Source organism: Nilaparvata lugens, chromosome 13 (assembly GCF_014356525.2).
Source record: "Nilaparvata lugens isolate BPH chromosome 13, ASM1435652v1, whole genome shotgun sequence".
NCBI classification, from domain to species: Eukaryota; Metazoa; Arthropoda; class Insecta; order Hemiptera; family Delphacidae; genus Nilaparvata; species Nilaparvata lugens.
This window is the reverse complement of record NC_052516.1, coordinates 815,350-838,217: the sequence shown is the minus strand read 5'-3', so window position 1 is coordinate 838,217 and position 22,868 is coordinate 815,350. Positions and strand designations below refer to the sequence as shown.

Sequence of the window (22,868 nt, the reverse complement as noted above, 5' to 3'; positions counted from 1 at the left end):
TGCTAGTAACATAGATTCAATAAATCAACTAAATTTACAACTTCCTCATTCACATAAAAATATTAGACTAATCAAGAGTCGTGTTTGTGTTTTTGATATATGAATTGATTTATCTTCAGAACCTTAATTATTCCTTTTTCTGATCTTTTTGTTGCAGGATTCAGAGCCAGGACAAGTGCAAGAATATCCCACCACTCAGATTGTCACGGGACCCATTCTATCTATAAGCAACGCCTGCGATTCCTATGTTGAGCTTCAAGAGAATCAAGTGTGTGATTTTACAAATTTGACTGTTTTGAATACGGACAATATCGATATGAATATGAATGTGTCATTTGAAGTACCGGTACTGAAGAGTGTGCAACTGGAAATTGCTTCAGGAATGATAATTGATGACCCTATTTGCACTGCTTCTACAGAAAAACATATGCCTATTGAGAGCACATCACAAGATATTACAAAAAAATCTACAGATAAAGATGAAAGGATAGCTAGAAAAAGAAACAAGAAACCTGTTCCTGAAAGTTGGGAGAAAAATATTGCAAAGAAGGCAAGGATGAGGGGAGAAAAGTATGTTGGCTACAAAAGAGATAAAAATAAGATAGTTACCAGAATGCCAGACAGAGAGGAACGGACCATGGGCCCTAAATGCATATCCGAGAAATGTAGTAAAATTAATGACCGACATTGTGGAATTTTCACAAAGCAAGACAGACAAATTATTTTCGAACATTTTTGGAGAGATTTAAATTGGAAAGAGAAGGAAGTTTTTGTTTCGTCTTTAGTAGACCAATTGCCAGCGAAAAGAACAAGCGTGGAACCTGGAGCCTCATCTCGACGCTCCAACTCTTATATCTACTATCTGAAAATTCAAGATGAGAAAAAGATTGTATGCAAAAAAATGTTTTTGAATACGTTGGGGATAAATGAGTGGATGGCTCACAATTGGATAAAACGTACCAAAGGAAAAATGAGTATTGAGGGTCTTGAAAAATCCAATGATGAATCAACTCGCCTAACAAAGAGAAGTAAAAGAAACAATAAGAAGAAATCTCAAGAAAATAGTGGAAATGACGAATATCTCCAAGAATTTTTTGAAGTATTGCCGAAATTACCTAGTCACTATTGTAGAAAACAAACGACAAAATTGTACTTGGAGCCTATTTTTTTCTCAAAAAAACAACTCTATGAGTTCTATGTATCGAAGTGTGCTGAAGACGGAATAACTCCAGTATCGTTGACCAAATTTTTTGTGATATTTGAAAGTCATAATTTGTCACTATTCCAGCCTAGGAAAGACAGATGTGACACTTGTTGTGGTTATGAAGTGAGAAATATTACTGAAGAAGAATGGATGAAGCATGTTGCAAAAAAAGATCGAGCAAGGAAGGAAAAAGAGGATGACAAGGAAAGAGCAATAAAAGAAGAATGCTATGTATTGACTATGGACCTCGAAGCAGTGAAGCTGTCACCGCTCACAAAGGCAGAAGCGTTTTATTATAAAACGAAACTTTGTTGCCACAATTTCACTGTTTATAATATTGCATCACATCATTGTTGCAACTATTGGTGGAATGAAACTCAGGCAGACCTACAAGCATCGACTTTTGCATCATGTTTGATTGATTACCTTGAAAATCATTGTCTTGAAAGAAAAATACCAATTGTAATCTACAGTGATGGTTGTACATACCAAAATAGGAACTCAATTATGGCAAATGCTCTACTACATTTTGCTATCAAGCATAACATTGATGTGGAGCAGAAATATCTAGTGAAAGGCCATACAAATATGGAGTGTGACTCTGTGCATGCATGTATTGAACGTAAGTTAAAAAATAGGGATGTGCATGTACCTGCTGACTACGTGACTGCAACTAAGGAGGCTAGAGAAAAGCCATTCCCTTATGAGGTCAAATATTTGACTCATGATTTTTTCAAGGACTACACTGTGCCAAACCTTCAATACTATGAGTCGATTCGACCGGGAAGAAAGTCCGGAGATCCTGTTCTCACTGATGTGAGTTGTCTGAAATACACTCCAAGTGGAATTTTTTTCAAGCTAAACTATGATAATGATTATGAAATTCTTCCACAGAGGCTCTTGAAAGTTGAAAAAAATACGGAAGCACCTGCACTGTTTGAAAGTGTAATACCTCTTCAAATGTCAAAATACAAGCATCTACAAGAATTGAAATCAATGATACCTTCTGATTTCCACAGTTTTTACGACAATCTTCCACATCTTGAAATTGATGAGAAAAAATCAGGGAAAAAATCCAAGTCAAGAGCAAAATAATCACTTATATTCAAAATCTATTTTTCTCATTGATGATTTAACATTAATCTCCTTGCTATTTAGATTCAAATAATAGTCTATCAAATCTACTTTATCACTTCTTCATTCCTGATGTTCAGGCCAAAAGTGCTTTTAACATGTAACTTGTTCCATGGTTATCCTGTAAAATTTCAACTTCCACAACCAACTACTGTCCTCATAATACTCAAAAAATATTTTATCAGTCAATGTTTAGTTTGGATAAAATTTGGATCATTTATATTCACTCCAAGAAGAGTGCTGTTCATTTTTATTTTTCAATTCTTTCAGAGAATTCTATAATTGATTTAAGAATTAATTGTTGAGCTTGTTTTTATTTTGCTCACATGGAATTTGTAGATGATTTTAATTTATGGACTTGATTGATTTTCTTGAATATTTTTGATTCATTATTATGGAATTGATTTCCACCTACACTTATGTTGGATTTAAAAAAATAGAAAGCTATAAACTAATCAACTCGAGCATTCTCAACTTTCTGTAGGTTTGAAGATAATATTAATCATTTCATTCGATTCATATTCCTTCATAATGTGCATATTTTTGTCAACTGTGCAATAATTTTCTTTAATTGAATGAATATTATTTATTAATGTACGAATCTGTGCCTTTGAAATATTAAAATAATATTTTTTCTTTTTCTAATAAAATTATTTGTGTATGTAATAGAGTAGGTAGAATAAGTTTCAAGAATATTGCAATTCACTCTACACTTAATTTGGGTTTTATGTTTTTGAATTCTTTATTTTATCTAAATATTGAAATATATTTTACATTTAATTGTGCTAAATGTTCCTTTTTTATTGCGCGTCGACGTGTGTACAAGATTTTTAGAAATTTTGCATTTCAAGGATAATATAAAAGGAAAGAGGAGCCTCTTTCATACGTCAATATTAGAGTGAAAATCAGACTATAGAATTATTCATCATAAATCAGCTGACAAGTGATTACACAGATGTGTAGAGAAGCCAGTATATTGCTGTGTTTTTGTAAGGTCTATAGAAATATAGAAATAGAAATATATTTATTAGCCGATAAATACTCAAAATAGTACAGTGGGCCATGTCACATATAAACATCTCAATATAAAAAATACAGGTTACAACATACCTATAAACTATACCTATACCTATAAACCTATAACATAAACTATACCTATAATATAAAAGGAAAAAGGATCCTGCTTTATACGCCAATATTATAGTAGAAATCAGGCTATAGAATTATTCATCATAAATCAGCTATCTAGTGGACTATAATACTACCCGTTCAAAAAACATCGAACATCTTGAAAATTTATCTTTCCATCAACGTTAGTAGACAGTTGTCTACTAACTTTGTCTTTTCCATAAGCTGAGGCTATGATTCTAGATTAGAGTTTGGAGTTATTGATAGAAAACATATTTTTACATTTTTCTTTTTTAATCTGATGATCAAAATTGCAACAAATATTATTGACAAGAAATTGATTTCTAAAATCATGGAAAGTGAGAAAAAATGAAGTTTGTAGGAAATCAGTATTATGGTGGTTTATTTTGATAATTTCAACACACCGATTTTTCTCCTACACAACACAGAATGTTCTCTGTTGGGTTGATTGGATTGGCGTATCGACGGCAGCCAGACCTGATAACAGCGCTCACACTCACATTCCGGGACGACACGTCACGGTACGATAGGACAGAAAGCTCTATGTTTATTTAGGATTTTTTCTAGACATTTTAAATTGATAGACCATTTATTAATTTTTGAGGAAACATAAGAACAGGTCAATGTAACTTACTGAGTGCGAGGTCTACTGTTCACAGAACTACTACTATCATGTTCTTTTCAATCCGTCTTCAGAGTTCTCTTCCTCTCTCTTCTGCACGTTCCTTTTCAAATGCACTTTCATTCTTCCTTACGTATTTCGTATTGTACTTACTAACACTTTACTTGACTTCTATTTTACTTTACTTACAACTCATTTACTCTACTTACAACTTCCACCAAACCTGCTACTTTTTTATTTCTCCGTCTCACTTCAGTCCCACATTTTTCTCTCCTTCTCATTTTTCCCTTTTCCGCTCCTATTTTTCGCAATGCTTCTCTGAAATCTTTTTTTTCATTTCCTTCACAGACCCTCCTTTCTCTTTCATCCTCATTCTTTTTCTTTTTCCAATCATATTCCTCTTTACTTCTTTGTCGTCTCAACTCCACTTCCTTCAAAATTCTGTTTTCATATACGTCATACGTTTCCTCATACTTTTCCTCATACGTTTTCACTTCTTCTCCTTCATATTCTCCACGACTTTTTCATCTACTTTCTACTTTTAGTGGAATTCCGACAGCAATAATCTTCGCTCTGTAACATGCGAAACATTGTCAAAGAAAATATTTACTCTTGAAGTTCCACGCTCCAGCTCAGTAAGCACTGAGTGATTTCTATATAATCAAGGTCATATCATTCTCATCGAATTTCAGTTCCCCTCTTCATTTTCTCCTTCTTTTTCTTTTTCTCCGTTTTCTTCTTCTTCATCTCATTCGTCATCCTCTTCTTTTTCTCCTTCTTCCTCTTCTTCTCCTTTTCCTTTTCATCCTTCTTTTTCTTCTTCTAGAGTTTTCTCAATTTTTTCTTCATTCATTAGATTTGTAGTATGTTGATACAGTTGTGTTATTGAAATTCTTATTCATAATTTATTTTTGAATTGTAAAGTATGCCAGCCTATACTATTAAACGAGCAACTTCTGTTTATATGTTTATGTGTTTAGATGTTTGGATTTTTAGATGTTTATATGTTTGTATTTCACCGGATCTCGAAAACGGTAAGAGCCGCTTCTTGAATGGAAGCTTGATTGTCAATCGTACTTTTAACTGTGATTAATCGATTGATCGATTAATTGATCGATTGATCGATTGGTCGATTGATCAATCGATTGTGATTAATCGATTTGGATGAGCTATTTTTGTGGCTCAGAATCTAATGGCAACCTGTTCTATCAATATGAACTAGCTCTACTATTGCTAGGTAAATATCATATTATTATTTTGATTGAAAGTGTATTCCATGCAATATCCTATTCTATCAAACAAGCAATTTTTGTTTATATGTTTGGATGTTTAGATATTTATATGTTTGTATTCCACCGGATCTCGAAAACGGCTCTAATGATTCTCACAAAATTTAGAACATAGTAGGTTTATAATATAAACATTCGATTGCACTAGGTCTCATCCCTGAGAAAACTCGCTGAAGGACACATTAAAAGGATAATTATTATTCATCCTTGGAAAAACATCTGATAATAATTATTTCGTCGTCTTTTGGTGATGGAAGTGAGTGAGCGAGTTCATGTGTGTGGGACTGTGTCAAAAGTATGACTCAGCTGTTAAACTTTTGTAATCATTCAATCAGGTACTAAGTGCCGGTTGCAAAAATGCCGGGTTATTTTCAATCCTGATTAATTCCAGTAGATCCATCTTTTTGAAATGGTCTTCTCTGATTTTGTTCACGTGAAGTTAATCAGGATTAAAATTTAACCGGTTTTTGTGCAACTGGGTTTTTGTGAGGGAAATTTTTGCATTCCTCTGGGAATCGATCTCAATTTACTGTTATTAGATGGAACATTTCTGTATGAATGTTATTGTAATTTCTTCTTTCGTAATAAATTTTTTATGCTTTTGTACTCTAGAGCGAAGCTCGGTTCCCGATATTTATTTTTACTTTCCTTGCTTTCCAAAAAAATTTAAGATACCCCAATTTCAAGTTTTCTATACGTTTCAAGGTCCCCTGAGTCCAAAAACATGATTGTTGGGTATTGGTCTGTGTGTGTGTGTGTGTGTGTGTGTGTGTGTGTGTGTGTGTGTGTGTGTGTGTGTGTGTGTGTGTGTGTGTGTGTGTGTGTGTGTGTGTGTGTGTGTGTGTGTGTGTGTGTGTGTGTGTGTGTGTGTGTGTGTGTGTGTGTGTGTGTGTGTGTGTGGTGTGTGTGTGTGTGTGTGTGTGTGTGTGTGTGTGTGTGTGTGTGTGTGTGGTGTGTGTGTGTGTGTGTGGTGTGTGTGTGGTGTGTGTGTGTGTGTGTGTGTGTGTGTGTGTGTGTGTGTGTGTGTGTGTGGTGTATGTGTGTATGTGTGAACACGATAACTCCATTCCTAATAACCGATTGACTTGAAATTTAAACTTAAGGTCCTTATACCCTGAGGACCCGACAATAAGAAATTCAATAGAATTCAATTCAAGATGGCGGAAAAAATGGCGGATAATTACTAAAAAAACCATGTTTTTCGCGTTTTTCTCGAAAATGGCTCTAACGATTTTCTTCAAATTTATACCATGGATAGCTATTTATAAGCCCTATCAACTGGCATAAGTCTCATTTCAGGGAATATTTCAGGAGCTCCGTAATATTCTTGAGAATATTACAGCCAGCTGTAAATATAAACACGATCATTTTAGAGAATTATTGTGTTCTGTTTATCAATAAATAAAAATAACGAGCGAAACTCGGTGCCCCGATATTATTTTATTAAGCAAGAAATTGTATTTTTCAATAATTTCATAATGAATTTTCATAGTTAAGATGAAATATTTCGTTAATTAATCATCAATTCCAAATTTTTAAAAGCCGATCTGGCAACAGAGCAAAGCGAGAAAGAGATAGCGCTATCCGCTTTGTTGAATGATAGACAAGGATAGCAATACCATTGCTAATCAAACACTGCCATTATAACGTGGACATCATTATAGTAAAGCATATTCATTGAGATTTCAATGCTATTCAAATTCACTGCCAGTAAACTGTATGTTATACAGGGATTCACTTTAAAAAATCAGTAATTCTTATTATATAACATAACCCTTCCTATATAATGCTGAAATTTAATGAAACTCACTATATACACAGGAAGCGCCTACAGCGTCTGTTGCAGACAGGAAACTCACACTGAATATTATCATCATCGTGATTAGATTCAAATCTGGTTGATTTATTTTCAGTGACGTAGATTGGCATGATTATCATTGACCGATTCAAATTCATTCCATTCATTAGCGGATTCACTGAGCTGATGACTGATGAATGGTGTAGGCAGACGACCACAAGTGAACAAAACAGATTCAAAATGGCGGCCGCGGTGAAATTATACAGTAATGATTGAATTAGAGTAGTTGGGGTGGTTCATGATGTGTATTGGGAAATGTGTGTCTATAAATGTGAGTTATGGGTGTTGGTGAATGTTAAAGATGTAGTCAATCAATGCAGGCTTTTCAATACAGAAAATCAATTTTCACTCGAACGAGTATTGCAGATTTTCTAGTCTTGGAAAGGAGATAGATAGTTAGATGGATAGATAGCCTAGTGCCTTTTATTTACACTTTACAATTTCAAAAGTGATGTGGGCGAAATTGAGGCAATAACATCCCCCTCTTCCACTTAACCCACGATTATTAGTTACATTACATAAAAATCTGGTGTGGTACACTCACACAACTTTCCTTGCTCATTCACCAACACCCATAACTCACATATATATACAAACGAGAATAATTTAGGGGAATAACATAATGACGATTGACGGCAACATATTTGCAACTACGATCAGACTACAGTATATGTGTACATACAATTGTTTTCAGAGTACTTTTTCCTGTATGTAAATTGTGAAATTCGATGATATTTTGAAATTCGTCAAAACAGCTGTTCTACAGATTGAATATCTTGACTATGACTGTTTTCTTTTTATAAACTGCTCTACCTACCCACGGTATATGGAAGAAGAAAAAGTAAAAACCGTGTACCAACCTACCTCATGCACGAGAAGGAGGTTACAAAGTCCATTTCTCAAGGATTGGGTGGACCCCTCATTAGTACCCCAGGAAAAAGACTTATGTCAGTTGATAGATAAATAACTATACAGGGTATGGATTTCAAAAAATTCGTTAGAGCCGTTTTTGAGAAAATCGTGAAAAAAATGTTTTTTTAGTAACTGTCATTTTTCTCAAGAATATTACGGAGCTCCTGCAATTTTCTCATAAATAAGACTCATGTCAGTTGATAGGGCTTATGAATAGCTATCCATGGTATGAATTTGAAGAAAATCGTTGGAGCCGTTTTCGAGAAAAACGTGAAAAACATGGCTTTTTAGTCATTATCCGCCATTTTTCTCAAGAATATTACGGAGCTCCTGAAATATTCCCTGAAATGAGACTTATGCCAGTTGATAGGGCTTATAAATAGCTATCCATGGTATAAATTTGAAGAAAATCGTTAGAGCCATTTTCGAGAAAAACGCGAAAAACATGGTTTTTTTAGTAATTATCCGCCATTTTTTCCGCCATCTTGAATTGAATTCTATTGAATTTCTTATTGTCGGGTCCTCAGGGTATAAGGACCTTAAGTTTAAAATTTCAAGTCAATCGGTTAATTAGGAATGGAGTTATCGTGTTCACAAACATACACACATACACACACAACACCACACACACACACCACACACACACACACACACACACACACACACACACACACAACACACACACACACACACACACAACACCACACACACACCACACACACACACCACACACACACACCACACACACACACACCACACACACACACACACACACCACACACACACACACACACACACACACACACACACCACACACACACACACACACACAACACCACACACACACACACACACACACACACACACACACACACACACCACACACACACACCACACACCACACACACACAACCACAGACCAATACCCAACAATCATGTTTTTGGACTCAGGGGACCTTGAAACGTATAGAAAACTTGAAATTGGGGTATCTTAAATTTTTTTGGAAAGCAAGGAAAGTAAAAATAAATATCGGGAACCGAGCTTCGCTCTAGAGTACAAAAGCATAAAAAATTTATTACGAAAGAAGAAATTACAATAACATTCATACAGAAATGTTCCAGCGAAATGGCACTCACTCACTGACTGACTGACTGACTCACTCACTCACTCACTCGCATAACTAAAAATCTACCGGACCAAAAACGTTCAAATTTGGTAGGTATGTTCAGTTGGCCCCTTTAGAGGCGCACTAAGAAATCTTTTGGCAATATTTCAACTCTAAGGGTTGTTTTTAAGGGTTTAAAGTTCGTCTTTTAGCATGTATATTCTTCTTCTCCCAATCTCTTAATTATAATTGAAATTTCCATATCATATGTTACTATAGAACTATAATCTAGATTACCTCTAGATTAAGAGTACCTTAAGAGTACCTCTTCGAAACAGTTGTTAACTGGCAACTAAATTAATAATTTTGTCAGGTTGGCTTTAAGTTGAGTTGACTTTGTTAGGTTGGCACCAAGTTGAAGATTTAAAATGCATTTATCGCGGAAAAACAATTGATTGGGCACTGCTACTTCAATCCTGGGAATATAATATTACTAGCCGTCAGGCTCGCTTCGCTCGCCATATCCGTTTAGCCAGACGTTTAGTCTGAACCCCCGTATGGATTGTCCTAACATATGATAAAAATGCTCAAATGAAAAATGCAGGCGAGTGAAGCGAGCCTGCTGATCTCATTCTTGGACGATCCAGTCGGGGGTCCAGGGGGGCGGAGCCCCCTGGCTAGACGGATACGGCGAGCGAAGCGAGCCTGACGGCTAATAATAAAATATAATTGATTGATTGATTTTAAACGAGAATGAAACGTTTATTATTACATCAATAAACCTGTATCAGCTGCCGTCATTGAGAAGACAGAGGATCGGCAACGCTGTTTTCCTATCTTTTTCTACTGCCATTAAAACGTGGACCTTACTATATCAAGACGTATAAGTTGTTTAATTTAGTTTGAATGAGTAGAATAGTTTAAGTATGCAAACACTGATTTGAAACATGGTAGTTCGTCTGTATAACTATTTGCTAAGCGATTTATCGAGGTATCCACTCCACCATGACGTAGATTTGTGAAAGACTTGTTAAATAACGTGTATAAAGTAGCCTTGAACCCTGGGGCCTCTTCGTTCTACGCATCATCACCGTTTCAACCGTCCGTTCAAAGCTATCGTCGGTTTCACATCATACTGTCAGAATTCCTCATAGAATAACATCAATTACTTCCATTCATCCAATGCTGACATAGCTTCTTTTTAGTCAGATTTACTTTAAACTGACAGCATTGGTTGAATGGGAAAGCATTGGTGTTGCTTATGAGGAATACTGACAGTTTTTAAGTGAAACTTACGATACCGGAACTTTTGGAAACTATGAATATTTGCTCAATCTTTCAGTTTTTCTTTCTCTTTGCCTCTTGTTGTATTACTCTTTCGTTTTCTATCCTTTTTATACTAGTTACTACTCTTTTTCCATCCTTTTCCCTCTTTATTCTTCCCTCTTCTATCTCTTGTTTTACTACTCGTTTCTCGTTTTTTATCCTCTTTCTAATCGTTACTACTCTTTTTCCATCCTTTTTCCTCTTCTACCTCTTCTTCCCCTTCTACCTCTTCTTCTACTACTTGTTACTCCTTCTCCATCCTTTTTCTACTCTTTACTACTCTTTTTCCATCCTTTTCCCTCTTTTTTTCTCTTCTACCTCTCTTTTTACTACTTGTTACTCATTCTCCATCCTTTTTACTTTTTTTCCATCCTTTTCTCTCTTCTTTCTCTCCTACCTCTTTTTTTACTACATGTTACTCCTTCTCCATCCTTTTTCTACTCGTTACTACACTTTTTCTCCATCCTTCTCCCTCTTTTTCCTCCTCTACCTCTTTTTTTACTACTTTTTATTCCTTCTCCATCCTTTTTCTACTCATTACTACTCTTTTTCCATCCTTTTCCCTCTCCTACCTCTTTTTTTACTACTTGTTACTCATGCTCAATCCTTTCTACTCTTTTTCCATCCTTTCCCCTCTTCTTTCTCTTCTACCTCTTTTTTTACTACTTGTTACTCCTTCTCCATCTTTTTTCTACTCGCTACTACTCTTTTTCCATCCTTTTCCCTCTTCTTCCTCTTCTTTTACTAATTGTTACTCCTTCTCCAACCTTTTTCTACTCATTACACCTTTTTCCATCCTTTTCCCTCTTCCTCTTCTTTTACTACTTGTTACTCCTTCTCCATTTTTTTCTACTCGTTACTACTCTTTTTCAATCCTTTTCCCTCTTCTTTCTCTTCTACCTCTTCTATCTCTTTTTTACTACCCGTTACTCGTTTTCTATCCTTTTTTTACTCGTTACTACTCCTTTTCCATCCTTTTTCTACTCGTAAACACTCCTTCTCTATCCTCCTTCCACACGTTACTTGGTATACTTACTACACTTTTTCGATCCTTTTTCTACTCGTTACTACACTTTTTCTCCATCCTTTTCCCTCTTCTTTCTCTTCTACCCTTTTTTTACTACTTGTTACTCCGTCTGCATCCTTTTTCTACTCATTACTACTCTTTTTCCATCCTTTTCCCTCTTCTTCCTCTTCTTTTACTAACTGTTACTCTTTCTCCATTCTTTTTCTACTTATTACTACTCTTTTTCCATCCTTTTCCCTCTTCTTTCTCTTCTACTTCTTCTACCTCTTGTTTTACTACCCGTTACTAGTTTTCTATCCTCTTTCTACTCCTTACTACTCTTTTTCCATCCTTTTCCCTCTTCTACCTCTTCTTTTACTACTTGTTACTCCTTCTCCATCCTTTTTCTGCTCGTTACTACACTTTTTCTCCATCCTTTTCCCTCTTCTTGCTCTTCTACCTCTTCTCCCTATTCTACCTCTTGTTTTACTACCCGTTACTCGTTTTCTATCCTCTTTCTACTCGTTACTACTCCTTTTCCATCCTTTTTCTACTCGTAACTACACCTTCTCCATCCTTTTTCCACACGTTACTTGGTATTACTACACTTTTTCCATCCTTTTTCCACTCCTTTCTGACTGCTGTTTCACTCTAGAAACTGCGGAGACTACATCTGAACTTGACTGGAAAGCTACTCACGGAGTCAGTTCGTGTTGCTTTGTTCTCAGCTAATCACAGAAATTTCTGAAATACTTTCAGAGAGTTCGTAGCGAATATTTCGACTTGCTAACTACTATGGGAAGTGGTAGATGGGGTGAGATGGGAAATAGGAAGGATGGAAGAGAGAGAGAGAGAGAGAGAGAGAGAGAGAGGAGAGAGAGAGAGAGAGAGAGAGAGAGAGAGAGAGAGGATGAGAATGGATGGTTAGAATGAGAGAAGAAAGGATGAGATAAAAGAGGTAGGATGATGAAGAAAGTGGAGAAGTAGGATGTGGAGGAGAACGACGTATTATGAAAGAAGCAAGATGAAAAAGGATGGACTAAGAGAATTGCAAAAATATATGGTAGAAAGGAAAGAGAGGAGAAGGAGAAGAGGGTAGAGCAGGAGAAGATGATTTAGAGGAGAAGTTGAAGAGTTGAAGAAGAATTCCCAACAACTATGAGAATAGTGATGAGAGAAAAAAAAGGGTGATGAAGGGACAGAGGCAGAGGTTGAAAAGGAAGAAATAAATGGAAAAAACAAGAAAGAGAGAGAATAAGTGACGGATGAAAAAGAAGTGGATAGCAAGAACAAAAAAAAACTTGGGGCCGGTTTCCGAGCTCGGGATTTTGCTAAGTTCTAGACTTTAAACAGCTGGAGTAAGAAAATTAGCTTTTCCTACAGATACCTTGAAAAGTGACCATTTCTGCACTGATTGCAGGCCGCAAAGAATCACTTTTCCGTACTAGTGCGCAAAGTGAGTACTTTGCGTACTCGAGATTTGCAGCATGACAACGCAAAATAGTCAATAGGTTATATGGAGCACCAGTGCAGGAAAATCAAAATTAAGTTGGTAACACTCATAGTGAGGCCACGTTATAATGGCAGTGGAGAACAGCGTTGCCTTGCCATTATGTGCCTTGATTATAGTCATTTCAATGCTTACATAAGATAAACCCCCCTTCAAGCAGTCAGATAAATTTTCAATCGAATTACTAATCATTATAATTCAATTATTATTATTCAATTTTAAATAAATTAAGGTTCTTATTAATAATACAATTACACATGAAAACATTTGAGGGATTTCAGGGAATTTTACCCATAATTACCCACTTTTCATATTCAATGGTATCTGTGGGAAAAATTTAATGTGAAATACGTGCGCAAAGTTCGTTTGCTGCACTCAAGAAACCATTCCGTAAACGTTTTTTTCGGTGCAGCAACCTGTCACTTTGCGCAATAGTTGCACAAATAACTATTCCAAAACGGAGCGTGGTCGCAGTTTTTATAACAGTAGTCGCAGTTATTATTTTCTCATTTCTATAATTATTGGAAACGTTTTCCCTCGACGAAATTAAACATTTCTAAATACATTCAAAACAGCTGAAACTTTACACGATTTTATTTTATTTTGTGTGTTCAATTTTCTAGTTTTTTGGAATTTAATTCAAACGTGACTTTGACAATGACTACGACTACGTCCCGTTTCGGAAAGCCAATTTATTTTCTGACTCCAGCTGTTTAAGGTCTAGGACTTAGCCAAATCCCGAGCTCGGAAACCGGCCCCAAATCTACTAAATAAAGGAATAGATTGGAAAAATGGATGTTTCAGATTGAAACACATGGGTGTTTGATATGAAAATAGATGATAAGATTTTGCATTAAAGAGTTTAGAAGTAGGAGAGAAAGAAAAAGAAACAAGTCGAAGATGGAGACGGTATGAGAATATAGAAGGAGAAGAAATAGAAGTGGTGGAATGGTAGAGACCATGACAAATTCAGTTTGGCTTCGAAATGAAAGAGTTTAGTTTAGAGTTTAGAGACAATCAACCAAGGAGTGGAAATGATATAAAGAGAAATGATGAAACAGGGAAGATGAGAACAAATGAGTGAACAAGGACCAAGAAAAGGAGGAGATGAGACGGACCAACAAGCAGATTAAGAGATAGAGAAATAGCCGAAAATGAATTGCACTAAGAAAGAGATACGAGAAGAAGAAGAAGAAGAAGAAGAGAAGAAGAAGAAGAAGAAGAAGAAGAAGAAGAAGAAGAAGAAGAAGATGAAGAAGAAGAAGAAGAAGAAGAAGAAGAAGAAGAAGAAGAAGAAGAAGAAGAAGAAGAAGTAGAGGACAGTGAGTAGTCAGGTTAAAAAAAAAGATGAGATGTAAGATGGAGTAGAAAAACGAGGAAACATATTAAGAAGGCGGATGGAGATTGGAGAGAAACAAGGAAAAAGACATGATGAGGAGTTTAAGAGAGAATGCCACTAACAACGTCTTGCATACCAGCTAGAGTACAGGTAGAGTTTAGACCTTCTGAAAATCCCAACCCTCTTGATCATACCTCCGTCATTTCTTCTTCTTTTTCATCTTCATCATCTTCTTCTTCTTCTTCTTCTTCTTCTTCTTCTTCTTCTTCTCCTTCTTCTTCTTCTTCTTCACCTTTTTCTTCTCCTTTCGCTCGTTCTTTCAAGTAAAAATGCGGTCTGTGGTCGAACTTTGTCCATTCTCGAAATTGTTGAAGAGGCTACGTAAAACTTTTTCTTGTTTAGGCTATTTCCATGTTTGAGTCTTCGGCTCAACACAATAGAATTCTCTCGCTTTGTGTTTCCCAAACACAAGTTTTCGGCGATTGGAATAATTTTTCACGAAGTCCGAGAAGATTATTCCTTTTGTCGGGAAGGGAATGCGGGGATAGATTGATTGAGTACTTTATTTATGTAGATTACAATATATACTGGCTTATACACTTATATACAATAGCTTACAATACAGCAAAATTATAGATGAATTTACATAATATAGACTAAGAAAATAATTATTGAACTGTATATGATATGAAAAAGCAGTTTGTAATATAATAACTCTAGAAAATAATCATATTGTTATGCATCTACATAAATTGGCGGAGCTTTGGACATATCAATGTCCATTCTTCGGAAAGAATATTAAAAATATCCTCCCCACTAACTCTCTAATAGGGGATAGGAGAGTTCTCGACTATATCATTCACCAAAATCTACCAAACTCTTCGCTATAGGCCTAACTAATCGCATTTCTTCAGTGTGTATAAGTCAGTGAGAAAGAATAGCAGAAGAAGATAGAGAGTGGTATAGAGAGTTTATGTTCCAAATTTCACTTAAGCCGAGTAGTTATTTTTCATGAAGCTATATAATTATTATGACGCTGGTAGTCTCTTATACTGTGCCGTTTTTACACTCTCACCCGACCAAAACAGTAATAATAGACAGTGGTCGACAGTAATCGGCTAAAGTTAATAAGAGGAAATCGGCTTGAAATTTGGAACATAAGAGACCTATATTTTTACTTTCCTTGCCCTATTACCAAAGGTAAGGAAATTGCTTTCCGAAAAAAATTAAGGTACCCCAATTTATGAATTTCTTTACGTTTCAAGGTGTCCCCTGAGTCCAAAAAAGTGGTTTTTGGGTTGGTCTGTGTGTGTGTGTGTGTGTGTGTGTGGTGTGTGTGTGTGGTGTGTGTGTGTGTGTGTGTGTGTGTGTGTGTGTGGTGTGTGTGTGTGTGGTGAATGACTTGAAATTTGGAACTCAAAGTCCTTACAATATGAGGATCCGACACGAACAATTTAGATCAAATGCAATTCAAGATGGCGGCTAAAATGGCGAAAATGTTGTCAAAAACAGGGTTTTTCACGATTTTCTTAAAAACGGCTCCAACGATTTTGATCAAATGTATACCTATATAATAGTCATTGATAAGTTCTATCAACTGCCACAAGTCCTATATCTGTTAAAATTTCAGGAGCTCCGCCCCATCTATGCAAAGTTTGAGATTTCAGATTCCCAATTATCAGGCTTCAGATACGATTTAAACAAAAATTGCAAGTGGAAAAGATTGAGCATGAGAATCTCTACAATTAATGTTCAATAACATTTTCAACTAAAATTGAAAATAAGCTCAAAATTCGAGAAAATGTGATTATCCAATTGCAAACTGTTTGCAACTTTCGATTCTATTAAATCATTCACTATGAAGAGATAGCAGACCTCGTATGTCTCCAGCGTTATTGTCCTGTCACCAGCTGTCTCAGATCTTTGTTTATAAGTAGACTTGTGATGCGCGTGCACACTAGCGTCTGGTGATCAATTTTCAAAACGGCAAGGATAGTTGTGTGAGTGCGCCACACCAGATTGTTATGCTATCTTTTCCTTTTAAGATACAAGTCAGTGAGGAGATTGTAGAATTGCGCCTTTGTCAGTCAATGATAACATTATTCCACAATTCCAACCGATACACAATATGATAATAGTACAGTTCTCTAGGAAGATAAGAAAATTACCTTCCAACACAATGAAATTCCGCTTCCTGAAACTGTGTAAGTTGAACATTTAGTCGAATATTATATGATACAATAAACATTTCAGCATTTTTCATGAACTGGATACAAGTTTTTGTATTGAAAAGTGATGTGTAACAACGAAAACAAGTTTCTGGGTCATTTTTTGAATGAGAATTTGTGAAAGATACTTTAATTTCCATGTTTGTTTTCAATTTGGCAATGTCAAGCTGTGACAATATAAATCAGTACAATATGGAGATTGTGAGATCTACTCCAAACTGTTCAACATTCCTCATGAATAACATCGATGCTTCCCATTTGGCTAATGGTGACAATTTGAAGTGAATGTTACAATCAATCACAAAGAAAATTCTTATTATCAAACTTTTTACTTTCCTTGCCCTATTACCATAGGTAAGGAAAGTGGTGCTTTCCAAAAAAAATTAAGGTCCCCGATTTCAAGTTTTCTATACGTTTCAAGGTCCCCCGTGTCCAAAAACATTATTTTGGTGTTGGTCTGTGTGTGTGTGTGTGTGTGTTGTGTGTGTATGTGTGTATGTCTGTGAACACGATAACTCCAGTCCTAATCAACCGATTGACTTGAAATTTTAAACTTAAGGTCCTTATACCATGAGGATCTGACAATAAGAAATTCAATAAAATTGAATTCAAAATGGCGGAAAAAATGGCGGATAATTACTAAAAAACCATGTTTTTCACGGTTTTCTCGAAAACGGCTCTAACGATTTTCTTCAAATTTATACCATGGATAGCTATTTATAAGCCCTATCAACTGACATGAGTCTCATTCCTGGGAAAATTCCAGGAGCTCCGTAATATTCTTGAGAAAAATGGCGGATAATGACTAAAAAACCATGTTTTTCTCGAAAACGGCTGCAACGATTTTCTTCAAATTTATACCATAGATGATAGATAAATTTACCATTCATGAGCCCTATCAACTGACATGAGTCTCATTTTTGGGAAAATTGCAGGAGCTCCGTAATATTCTTGAGAAAAATGGCAGATAATTACTAAAAAACCATGTTTTTCAAGATTTTCTCAAAAATTACTTGACCGATTTTTTTCAAATTCATACCCTGTATAGTTATTTATCAGCTCTATCAACTGGCATGAGTTTCCTTTCCGGCAAACTAATGGGGGTTTCACCCCATCCTTGAGAAATGGACTTTGTAACCTCCTTCTCGTGCATGAGGTAGGTAGGTAGAGCAGTTCATAAAAAGAACACATAGTCGGGATATTTCATCTGTAGAACAGCTGTTTTGACGACTTTTAAAAAAAATCATCGAATTTCACAATTTACACAAAGGAAAAAGTACTCTGAAAACAATTATATATACACATATACTGTATACAGAAGTCTGATCGTAATTTCAAATAAAATGTTGCCGCCAATTGTCATTATGTTATTCCCCTAAATTATTCTCGTTTAGAAATGGGGCTTACAGTTCAATGAGCAAGGAAAATTGTGTGAGTGTACCACACCAGATTTTTCTCTGTGTATTTAACACGACATGCAGTCAAAATTTAAGCAAATAATTGTGGTGTGTGTGTGTGGTGTGTGTGTGTGTGTGTGTGTGTGGTGTGTGTGTGGTGTGTGTGTGTGGTGGTGTGTGTTGTGTGTGTGTGTGTGTGTTGTGTGTGTGTGTGTGGTGTGTGGTGTGTGTGTGTGTGTGTGTGTGTGTGTGTGTGTGTGTGTGTGTGTGGTGTGTGTGTGTGTGTGTGTGTGTGTGGTTGTGTGTGTGTGTTGTGTGTGTGTGTGTGTGTGTGTGTGTGTGTGTGTGTGTGTGTGTGTGGTGTGTGTGTGTGTGTGTGTGTGTGTGGTGTGTGTGTGTGTGTGTGTGTGTGTGTGTGTGGTGTGTGTGTGTTGTGTGTGTGTGTGTGTGTGTGTGTGTTGTGGTGTGTGTGTGTGGTGTGTGTGTGTGTGTGGTGTGTGTGTGTGGTGAATGACTTGAAATTTGGAACTCAAAGTCCTTACAATATGAGGATCCGACACGAACAATTTAGATCAAATGCAATTCAAGATGGCGGCTAAAATGGCGAAAATGTTGTCAAAAACAGGGTTTTTCACGATTTTCTTAAAAACGGCTCCAACGATTTTGATCAAATGTATACCTATATAATAGTCATTGATAAGTTCTATCAACTGCCACAAGTCCTATATCTGTTAAAATTCAGGAGCTCCGCCCCATCTATGCAAAGTTTGAGATTTCAGATTCCCAATTATCAGGCTTCAGATACGATTTAAACAAAAATTGCAAGTGGAAAAGATTGAGCATGAGAATCTCTACAATTAATGTTCAATAACATTTTCAACTAAAATTGAAAATAAGCTCAAAATTCGAGAAAATGTGATTATCCAATTGCAAACTGTTTGCAACTTTCGATTCTATTAAATCATTCACTATGAAGAGATAGCAGACCTCGTATGTCTCCAGCGTTATTGTCCTGTCACCAGCTGTCTCAGATCTTTGTTTATAAGTAGACTTGTGATGCGCGTGCACACTAGCGTCTGGTGATCAATTTTCAAAACGGCAAGGATAGTTGTGTGAGTGCGCCACACCAGATTGTTATGCTATCTTTTCCTTTTAAGATACAAGTCAGTGAGGAGATTGTAGAATTGCGCCTTTGTCAGTCAATGATAACATTATTCCACAATTCCAACCGATACACAATATGATATAGTACAGTTCTCTAGGAAGATAAGAAAATTACCTTCCAACACAATGAAATTCCGCTTCCTGAAACTGTGTAAGTTGAACATTAGTCGAATATTATATGATACAATAAACATTTCAGCATTTTTCATGAACTGGATACAAGTTTTTGTATTGAAAAGTGATGTGTAACAACGAAAACAAGTTTCTGGGTCATTTTTTGAATGAGAATTTGTGAAAGATACTTTAATTTCCATGTTTGTTTTCAATTTGGCAATGTCAAGCTGTGACAATATAAATCAGTACAATATGGAGATTGTGAGATCTACTCCAAACTGTTCAACATTCCTCATGAATAACATCGATGCTTCCCATTTGGCTAATGGTGACAATTTGAAGTGAATGTTACAATCAATCACAAAGAAAATTCTTATTATCAAACTTTTTACTTTCCTTGCCCTATTACCATAGGTAAGGAAAGTGGTGCTTTCCAAAAAAATTAAGGTACCCCGATTTCAAGTTTTCTATACGTTTCAAGGTCCCCCGTGTCCAAAAACATTATTTTGGGTGTTGGTCTGTGTGTGTGTGTGTGTGTGTTGTGTGTGTATGTGTGTATGTCTGTGAACACGATAACTCCAGTCCTAATCAACCGATTGACTTGAAATTTTAAACTTAAGGTCCTTATACCATGAGGATCTGACAATAAGAAATTCAATATAATTGAATTCAAAATGGCGGAAAAAATGGCGGATAATTACTAAAAAACCATGTTTTTCACGGTTTTCTCGAAAACGGCTCTAACGATTTTCTTCAAATTTATACCATGGATAGCTATTTATAAGCCTATCAACTGACATGAGTCTCATTCCTGGGAAAATTCCAGGAGCTCCGTAATATTCTTGAGAAAAATGGCGGATAATGACTAAAAAACCATGTTTTTCTCGAAAACGGCTGCAACGATTTTCTTCAAATTTATACCATAGATGATAGATAAATTTATACCATTCATGAGCCCTATCAACTGACATGAGTCTCATTTTTGGGAAAATTGCAGGAGCTCCGTAATATTCTTGAGAAAAATGGCAGATAATTACTAAAAAACCATGTTTTTCAAGATTTTCTCAAAAATTACTTGACCGATTTTTTTCAAATTCATACCCTGTATAGTTATTTATCAGCTCTATCAACTGGCATGAGTTTCCTTTCCGGCAAACTAATGGGGGGTTCACCCCATCCTTGAGAAATGGACTTTGTAACCTCCTTCTCGTGCATGAGGTAGGTAGGTAGAGCAGTTCATAAAAAGAACACATAGTCGGGATATTTCATCTGTAGAACAGCTGTTTTGACGACTTTTAAAAAAAATCATCGAATTTCACAATTTACACAAAGGAAAAAGTACTCTGAAAACAATTATATATACACATATACTGTATACAGAAGTCTGATCGTAATTTCAAATAAAATGTTGCCGCCAATTGTCATTATGTTATTCCCTAAATTATTCTCGTTTAGAAATGGGGCTTACAGTTCAATGAGCAAGGAAAATTGTGTGAGTGTACCACACCAGATTTTTCTCTGTGTATTTAACACGACATGCAGTCAAAATTTAAGCAAATAATGAGATTCTATTATTCACTGACTGTAGTACTTTCTTATTATCATCTTAAAATGTATGAATATACGTTTATTCTTGTTCATATACATTTTCTTATTATCATATATCTGGTTTCACAACTTGAGCCAGTACATGCTGCTTCCTACTGGCAGAATTTAGAAATACTTTCACACTCTCCGACAACCAATCAGAAAGAAGGTGGGCGGAGCTTTCAGACGTGTCAATGTAGTGAGTGATTTTCTTTGATTCTCCATTTCAAAACGGCCGGGTTGGTAAGGAGCATAACGCCTGTTTAAGGAGCATAACTCATCGATTTTTGGACGAACGATTTTAGCCGTCCTTATAAACTCTATATTAGTTCTGTGAACAGTGGACCTCGCGCTCAGTAAGTTTCATTGACCTGTTGTTATGTTTTCTCAAAAATCAATAAATAATTTATCAATTTAAAATGTCTGGAAAAAATCCTAAATAACATAGAGCTTTCTGTCCTATCGTACGGTGACGTGTCGTCCCGGAACGTGAGTATGAGCGCTGTTATCAGGTCTGGCTGCCGTCGATACGCCAATCCAATCAACCCATCAGAGAAAATGCTGTGTTGTCGTGTTGGCGAAATATCTGTGTGTTGAAATTAACAAAATAAGCTACCATAATGCTGATTTTCTACAAGCTTCATTTCTCCTTTTTCATGATTTTAGAAATCCATTCCTTTACAATAATATTTGTTGCAATTTTGATCATCAGATTAAAAAAGAAAAATGTTTTCTATCTATAACTTCAACTCTAAACTAGAATCATGGCCTCAGCTATGGAAAGACAAAGTTAGTAGACAACTGTCTACTAACGTTGATGGAAAGATACATTTTCAAAGATACATTGTGTGTGTGTGTGTGTGTGTGTGTGTGTGTGTGTGTGTGTGTGTGGTGTGTGTGTGTGTGTGTGTGTGTGTGTGTGTGTGTGTGTGTGTTGTGTGTGTGTGTGTGTGTGTGTGTGTGTGTGTGTGTGTGTGTGTGTGTGTGTGTGTGTGGTGTGGTGTGTGTGTGTGTGTGTGTGTGTGTGTGTGGGTGTGTGTGTGTTGTGTGTGTGTGTGTGTGTGTGTGTGTGTTGTGTGTGTGTGTTGTGTGTGTGTGTGTGGTGTGTGTGTGTGTGTGTGTGTGTGTGGTGTGTGTGTGTGTGGTGAATGACTTGAAATTTGGAACTCAAAGTCCTTACAATATGAGGATCCGACACGAACAATTTAGATCAAATGCAATTCAAGATGGCGGCTAAAATGGCGAAAATGTTGTCAAAAACAGGGTTTTTCACGATTTTCTTAAAAACGGCTCCAACGATTTTGATCAAATGTATACCTATATAATAGTCATTGATAAGTTCTATCAACTGCCACAAGTCCTATATCTGTTAAAATTTCAGGAGCTCCGCCCCATCTATGCAAAGTTTGAGATTTCAGATTCCCAATTATCAGGCTTCAGATACGATTTAAACAAAAATTGCAAGTGGAAAAGATTGAGCATGAGAATCTCTACAATTAATGTTCAATAACATTTTCAACTAAAATTGAAAATAAGCTCAAAATTCGAGAAAATGTGATTATCCAATTGCAAACTGTTTGCAACTTCGATTCTATTAAATCATTCACTATGAAGAGATAGCAGACCTCGTATGTCTCCAGCGTTATTGTCCTGTCACCAGCTGTCTCAGATCTTTGTTTATAAGTAGACTTGTGATGCGCGTGCACACTAGCGTCTGGTGATCAATTTTCAAAACGGCAAGGATAGTTGTGTGAGTGCGCCACACCAGATTGTTATGCTATCTTTTCCTTTTAAGATACAAGTCAGTGAGGAGATTGTAGAATTGCGCCTTTGTCAGTCAATGATAACATTATTCCACAATTCCAACCGATACACAATATGATAATAGTACAGTTCTCTAGGAAGATAAGAAAATTACCTTCC

General features: G+C 36.0%; 2 protein-coding genes across 2 annotated transcripts in view; one reads left to right on the top strand and one right to left on the bottom strand.

The window, feature by feature from the left end:
- Positions 1-22,868, bottom strand: part of LOC111059042 — a 336,110-nt gene that overhangs the window by 282,855 nt on the left and 30,387 nt on the right.
- Positions 1-22,868, top strand: part of LOC120354091 — a 40,841-nt gene that overhangs the window by 1,440 nt on the left and 16,533 nt on the right. The window contains exon 4 of the mRNA XM_039440326.1: positions 158-2,020. Within this exon, the coding sequence (XP_039296260.1) occupies positions 158-2,020 (1,863 nt within the window). The remainder of the gene's footprint in view (positions 1-157; positions 2,021-22,868) is intronic.